This window comes from Nelumbo lutea, chromosome 3 (genome assembly GCF_056320005.1).
Source record: "Nelumbo lutea isolate HS-2025 chromosome 3, American lotus-T2T, whole genome shotgun sequence".
Taxonomy (NCBI): Eukaryota; Viridiplantae; Streptophyta; class Magnoliopsida; order Proteales; family Nelumbonaceae; genus Nelumbo; species Nelumbo lutea.
In genome coordinates, this window is record NC_142686.1 from 28,319,705 (window position 1) to 28,327,580 (window position 7,876).

At 36.1% G+C, this 7,876-nt stretch overlaps 1 protein-coding gene across 1 annotated transcript; it reads left to right on the forward strand.

Moving 5' to 3' along the window:
• Nucleotides 1-3,464: 3,464 nt before the first annotated feature.
• LOC148863876 (uncharacterized protein At4g22758-like) lies at nt 3,465-4,588 on the forward strand. Its single transcript, XM_088974559.1, has 2 exons — nt 3,465-3,829; nt 4,160-4,588. The coding sequence occupies exons 1-2, from the start codon at nt 3,592-3,594 to the stop codon at nt 4,348-4,350; spliced, it is 429 nt and encodes a 142-aa protein (XP_088830685.1). The 5' UTR covers nt 3,465-3,591; the 3' UTR covers nt 4,351-4,588.
• Nucleotides 4,589-7,876: the final 3,288 nt, after the last annotated feature.

Sequence of the window (7,876 nt, forward strand, 5' to 3'; positions counted from 1 at the left end):
GGGCCAAGTCCAATCCAATCTAATTAATACTTTGGACCATTAAATCTGGACTGGTCCAATTTAATATGTTTTATTGGTTGGTCCAATTTGTTCAAATTAAATTTGGTTTGGACAGGGTCCAATCTACAACCGGTCCATTGACACACAAGCTTAGACAGTATCTATATCCTTCTTTTGGGCCTCCAGATAAAAAAAATTTGATGTCGGGTCTGAATTGCAGCGGCTTCTGATTTTCCGAGTAGGCCTTACATGGATAGCCTATTCTTTGGTGAAAAATCTGAAGAGATCGAATCGGCTTTGAGTCAGTCATTTGAGGGGTTGTATTCATCTTCTTAGAATAATTTATCCTCTTTAAAGCAGCTGATTGAACCTACTTAGATGAATCTTCGGCTTAACTCTCCCAAAAACATTACTTTAACCACACTATATAGAGTTATTTAGATCCGAAGGTATATTCTCAGGGCGGTATGGTTCTGAGTTCCAGCGCATCACCACCTAAGCTTATTTCGGGCCGGTATGGTTCTGTGAACTATAAAAACCCCTAAAACAAAAGATAATGACTATGGAAGGTATGGTTTGTCTGCATCTCTCATTTCTTTTATTCTTTAACTTTCTCTTGTTAAAAAAAAAGCAACATCGACGCTTTTGAGTTTACGTTAATTTCATGATGTCTCTGTGTAGTAGCTATAGTTGAAAATGAGTCAGCAGGTTCCTTATACATGGGGATTGAGGAGTTGAGACATCAGGCAATAAGTCATATATGAGGCTTGTCTTGTGAAATGGAATGCTTTTATATATGTTTCGGATGCAAATCGAATACCTGATTTCGGGGTTTACACAATGGGGTAATCATCCCCATTCCCTTAAACCCCTCAACCCTGGTGGCAGTGGGATTTCATCTCAGGTCTCTGCTACAAGTCAGAGATCTTATCAAAGAAACCATCATCAATAGGGTGATTTGAACAATTGACTGACTTTTTTTTTTTTTTTTTTATGTTAGAAAAGGCGGAATTTACGCCCTGGTGATATAGGGTTTCTAGAGAGACATACATTCAACCATGGTGTGATCGCCAACTGATTGTGGCTTAATTGGTAAGGTCTTTTGGCTACTTATAGTGAAGACTTGGGGGTCAAATGCTAGTGCCACCAAAGTTGGGATAAGAATATTTTTAAATTAATAGAGGAATGTTGTAAGTGCATCTAGGCAAAGAAAGAGATTGTTGGTGGGTGTTATCCATTTGGATTGGGTGCATCCCTTTATCATTTAGGTTGTGTTTGGTACTATTGCCATTTTTACATGAAACATTTTGGGTTGATTGATACAAATCGATGAATAATATCAGATAATGGCTAGTTACCTGAAACATTTTTACTTGAAATCAACGTTTTAAAAAACAATCTGGAAAAGGAACCGTTCTGGTCACCGGTTTCTGGGTCGACGATCCGACTGTCCAGTTCAAATGGATGACCCAATTTTGACAAAAAAATTAAAAACGACCATAAACCGTTGAGTGGGTCGACGGTTTAATCGCCTAGGTCAACATGTTGTTGACTTTTATAATGGTTTTTTGCTAAAGACCGGGTCTGGGGTAAAATGGAAACGGTTGCGTGGATGGTTCCCGAGTTGAACGGTCCAACCATCTGGGTCAACGGTGGTTCGAAAATCATCCCTGAAACATTACCTCCTTCATGTACATGCATTTTTAATTAAAACATTTCAGATAGCAACAACAATGTATAGTGATGATGGGTGTTTTGGCAGTTCCTGGTTGGCTAGTGACTCAGATGCCTGGCTAAATAATCCCTACCTTGAAAGTGGCTTAGACGCCTAGCTGATTGGTGACGAGTAGGAGAGGTTGCTTTGATGCCTAGCTTAATGGTGACTAGCAGGAGAGGTGGCTCTGATGCTATGCCTAGCTGAATGGTGATGAGCTGGGGAGGTGGTTCTAATGCCTAACTGAGTGGTGACGAGCTGGAGAGGTGGCTCTGATGCTTAGCTGAATGATGACGAGCTAGAAAGGTGGCTTTGATGCGACTTTCAAGGAAACAGTGAGAGAGCTGGAGAACTGCGAGAACTAAAAATTGTGCATATACCTAGGTCTCAGGGGCTGATCTCCTTGTATAGTTGGACTGCCGTGGGTCTCGCGAAATGCTCCCGAAATCTTCGGCCCTCGATATAGGGGTTCGTTTTGCTTTGGAAGGAGGATAACGTGCCAGTTAATAAGGCTTATCGTTTACCTCCGATTCAGACGGGATGAGGATAAAGCCTACAGTTACATGGCATGATCCTGAAAAGTTTGGAGATAATTGGTAAGCTTCTAGAGAGGTGGGTTGCTAGGTCGGTGACAGAGGCAGGTCACCAGGTTGGCGGCAGAGGTAGGTCGCCAGGTTGGCGATAGAAGTAGGTCACCAGGTCGACGGTAGAGGCAGGTCTCCAGGTCGGCGATAGAAGTAGATCTCCAGGTCGGCGGTAGAAATAGGTCACCAGATCGGCGGTAGAAATAGGTCACCAGATCGGTAGAAGAGGTAGGTCGTCAGGTTGGTAATAGATGTAAATCCCCAGGTCGCCAGCTGGGACCCGTTTTGACTAAGGCAAGTTGTCACCTAGGTGATACTGGGATGTAGTCCAGCTGTTCTAATATGCCATATGTCATGATGTCGGTAGAGGGCCAAATCTGCCCTCATCATATAGTACTAAATACAACCTTAAAAATCTACCCACATTAGATCAAAACAATGTCTACATCAAGATGGGTTTGTCACTAGAAGTTGGTTCATCCACTCACCTCACTCTCAGTACACAACTCTCAGTGTTCCTTTCTTTTTAGGGTGATGATTAAACAGTCAAACTGTGGTGAAAACCCCATGTGTTCATCATTCGATGGCCCGAAACTAAATGCATCAAATTTTGGTCCATTGACTGACTGACACTGCGAGTCTCACACAGTTTAATTTGTCCATCGTGATCGCACCCGCCCTGATCTCTCATCTCACTCTCTCTTTTATACAAACAGGAAAAGCCCAAGCTATAATAGTGGATGTGTGGGCCTTGAGAAAGCAGAATGGCCAGCCAAATAGGGTTCATGTGATTGTGGTTCATCCCATATAGTTGGGGTGAGGATTTTTTTTCTTCAATTTTAAATTGAGATTGCACTGTGACAATGTCAATCACATTTAATTTTGAATATGGCTAAGAAAGCTAGCAATGAAAATTCATCTGGAATGCATGCACTTGTCCACTCAAGTTAGTAAACAATTGAGCTAACAAACAAGTGCTCTTGCACTAGGAACCCTCATCCCCAACCATACAGAACTTAAGTGCAACACTAATGAACAATGAAGTTTTTTTAGTCTCATTATGCTCACAGTACTTTAATTGTAACTGTGACAAATACCTAACAGAACCCTAGAATAAAATACTACAAAACCAGTAGTATATAAGTTAGAGATGAGTTGAGCTCCTCACATTCTGTTTTTGGAGTTATTTGGTTGGTCCATGGTCTGAACCAACCCATCACCACCTCTTCTTTTCCCTTTGTGTTCCTCAACAATACTGCTAAGAAGGGATAAATTTAAGGCACAGAAAAAACAATGTTGATGCAGAAGCTGAAGAAGAATCATCGGAATGACAAGTCTAACCGTCTCTTGATCACAGTCAATGTCCTCGGTGAAACTGGACCGCTCCGGTTCGTCGTCAAAGAGGAAGAGCTTGTCTCTGCAGTCATTGCCATTGTCCTTAAGGCCTATGCTCGCGAGGGTCGTCTCCCAATTCTTGGCACTGATCTTAATAATGTCCTTCTCTTCTGTGTCAATAATGCAGGAACTGATGGTAAGAGAGATATAAAAAGATGTTATTAATGACAGAATTGAATTAAACCTGCTATTTATTTTGGGGGTAATATTAATGTAATGCAAATTTAGGAGGAAAAATCAATCATAATACTATTAATTAAATAGGATGTTAACAAAAATGTTAAACAAACTTATTTAATTAGAGGAAAAATTATTCAAATAGAAAAACTAATATGATAATCAAGACGAAGCTATATATTAGTCTCATTGCACCGTTCATTTGAGGAGCATAGAATGCATAGTTTCCTTTATTTCTGTCCAATTGAGTTGGAGTTGAACTGAGGTTGTTTGGTGTTATTTACTGCAGCTTTAAGTCCATGTGAAACCATTGGATCTTGTGGTGGAAGGAATTTTGTGCTATGTAAGAAAGAGCAGTTACAGCTAGAGACAACAAAAGCGGACTGCGGATTGGCAAAGACAAAGATGATTCCTCTGAAGTCATGTGGAAGTTGGAAGGAATGGCTTAAAAAGCTTCTGACCTTCAAGATATCTGCTTGAACCAGTGGTAGTAATCTGTCGTTAGTTGGTTGCAACACTGTCGAACGGATTAGGCCTTCCACAATTAACCAGCAAATAGAACTTTAAGTCTAATGTTCTCTCTCTCTCTCTCTCTCTCTCTCTTAAGTCTATTATTCTATTCTCATGTGTAGCACATGTGTATATATAATATGCAGGATTGTCTATGGTTAGGATTTGAATACTGTTCAGTGAATAAAGCATTAGTTTCTGGCTGCAATTCTTTGTCTTGATAAAATTAACCTCGCACTGGAGTGACGCACCAGCACAAATATTTAAAGGTTCATCCAAAAAAAAAAAAAAGAATAGCATGGGGGAGAGAAAGCCTACAAAAATTTTTAGTAGGTTTAGTTTTATTAATCATTTGTAGTAATTCTAATAATAATTATTATTTTCATTATTTTTAAATGAAATTTTGGTTGACTTTAAATAAATAAAAAAAATAAAAGCTAATATTTTTATTAGTTTCACTAATAATTAATAATTATATAGGAATGGCAATGGGGTGGGGCTCCCCATTCCTATCCCCACCCTATAGTTAAGACACTCTACCCCATCCCTTCCCCGCCCCTAGTGTTAGGCAGGTTCAAGGCAAGGCACCCACTCCTCGTTAGGAGAAGGAAACCCTCGAATTTCCCCACCTCATCCTCGATGTCAAGCAAGTTCAGGGCAAGACACCCATTCCTCACCAAGGATGGGGAATCCTTGAATTTTCCCCACCCTGTCCCTAGTGTCAGGCGAGTTCAAGGCTAGACACCCACTCCTAATTAACCCAATATTCAATTTGATGACAAAAATTGTCAAAAAGATATCTTAGTATCAACCACATAGTACATTTCTAAAAGTACACCAAATTATCTTTAATTTAAAAAAAATGTAGTGAAAATTTTGGCAAATTTATTACATTTGTGTAATTATGAAAAATTATTTTTTGTAAATATTTACTTATAGAATTACACTAATTTATCTTGTATTTTCTAATATAAATTAATCAATAATTTCTTTTTTCTAATATTATACTAATTTATCTTATATTTTCTAATATAAACTAATCAGTAATTTCCTTTTTCCAATATTATACTAATTTATGTTAATAATTTGTGTAATTATTGGTTCAAATTATAGTTTTCCCTTTGCCATACTCATTTATCTTTAATAATTTTCAATAGTTTACAATGAAAATTAAGTCACATAATTTTTCAATAGTTTTGCAAAATCTATCAAATTTCCAAAACATTCCAATAATTCTCAATAATTATTTAATACTTTTTAAATAAACTTTCAAAAATTTTATATCTTTTAATTTCCAAAATGTTATTTTACGAAAATGTAGTTTTATGAAATTTTTTGAAAAAAATTATTACATTTGTGTAATTATGGAGATTTGTTGAATTTATTTTAAATTTATTTAAAATTTATTATTAGGTAGTTTACTAACAAAATTACACTAATTTATCTTTTATTTTTTAATATAAATTATTTAATAATTTCATTTCCAACATTATGATATTTTATTCCTCTATCTGCATTCTGTTATTAACTATAATAGCCACAATAACTAAAGTTTTATACTTTTTGATAATTGCTAAATATAATTATCAATTTTATAGAAATTAGTTAAAGAGTTTTTGATTTCTATAAAATATTGTTAATTAACATGAATATAACAATATTTACCTAAAATAATTTAAAAAATCGTGATGAATTCATTAATTACAATTTTTATTAATTTTTGGTAATTTACTAACCATATTCATTAACTTTTGGTAGTAACATAACACTATTTAATACTTGTTGAATATGGATTGGATTAAATATATATATAGATAGATAGATAGATAGATAGATAGATAGATGGATATGAGAGGAAGCATATGAAAATCTACTAGTGCTATGAGCGACTCCCTTAAGTAAATCTTTATTCGATATTAATCAATCAAGGATTTCTAGAATGGATTGTTAACTACACTTCATTGAGAAGATCATTATTCCAACATTAATGTGGACACTAGAGTTTTCTTAAGGAAATGAAACTCGACAATCTTTTAAAAACCACACCTTAAGGCTATGTTTGGTCTGAAGGAAAATGTAGGGAAAGGAAGGAAAACATGGGAAAACCTTTACAACCCTTGTATTGGTTTTCCTGTCTTTCCCTTCCTTTTCCTATCTTTTCCTTCAAACCAAATATAGCCTAATGGAAAATTCAAACATCCCCACCTAGTGAATGGTCCTGTGCTGTTTTAAGTCTCAAATTTTGTATCAGAATTATGGTATTGAAAGTTGGGAAAGCAAGTTGTATTGGCACAAATAGGAATTCACATATGTGCACATGCTTCTGAACGTGCATTGGTAACGTCTCTCATACTGGTCACTAGGAGCCAATGCAAGGTTTGGATGTGCTGTGGGGCACCTGTTGGGCGTGCTCTGTGGGGTGCCAATGTGATCTCCACAAATACTGCTAAGAATTGTTTACTGCAGTATAAAACACATACCCCACCATTAGGTGACTCCCGATCTCCTACCCACCATAATTCTGCCCACACCTATCCACAAAACACTACCCCTTGCATTGGGAACATCTCTCCATGCATAACACCATGTAAGAGTGTAAAATGTTCTTCATATATGACTGCGATGTCATGTGGGTAAAAATGGGTGGAGTTGTAAAACGATCCATGGTTATAGTACTAATGCCTCTATTGACATAGATCCCACTATCATAAACATTGTACTGTGGAAGTAACAGATATAATAATAAAAGGTGCATTTCCAAATTTGTCCAATTTATTGTCTCAAAATTGAAACATTTATACCTCAATGGTGGTCCCTACCTGTCTCACTTAGAGATCTTTATTGTTTTTAATCTAGAAGCTTATGTATGTCTCAAAGTAGAGATCTATATGTTTCAATTAGAAGCGTAGAATTGTTTGCTCATTAGATCATGGGTCAAACGTTCAACCATCCCAATTTACCATTCAACTTGTTCAAATAAAAAAGAATTGCGAAAGCATAATCTATAAAGTGGAAATGATTATAAATTATCTTCTAAAGGTATTTTATACCAAAATAAACATAATTTTGGCCATCAATGCGAAAACATAACTTAATTTGGAGTCGAGTAGTCAACAATTGGGCAACCCAAAAACCATTTTGGCCATCAATTTTTGGTTTTGATGGTCCTAACGTTTAGTTCAGTTTTAGTCTAATAACACTTATTTTATATATATTCTTCTCTTGGTTGAATTAAAATAATTTTAGATAAGATGCATGTCTGGAACTGTCACTATAGGGGATATACAAGATATATATTTTGAGAAGAGGGAACAATAGAATTAGTGTGGCTTAAGGCCTATTAATTAAAATCTAGTCTTATTGGATTACACCCAATAAACCTGATTAATAATATAGTTGATTTTGGGTCTGTTACTTACAAATTTAGGTTTATGTTAGAAAACAGGTCTAGGTGATTTCTTTTATATATATATATATATATTTGGTACCAGGTATT

Bases quoted from the DNA above. Each gene is read 5' to 3' on its own strand.
- LOC148863876 (XM_088974559.1), top strand. From the start codon at position 3,592: ATGTTGATGCAGAAGCTGAAGAAGAATCATCGGAATGACAAGTCTAAC. The intron at 3,830-4,159 runs GTAAGAGAGATA...TATTTACTGCAG, and splicing joins CAATAATGCAGGAACTGATG to CTTTAAGTCCATGTGAAACC.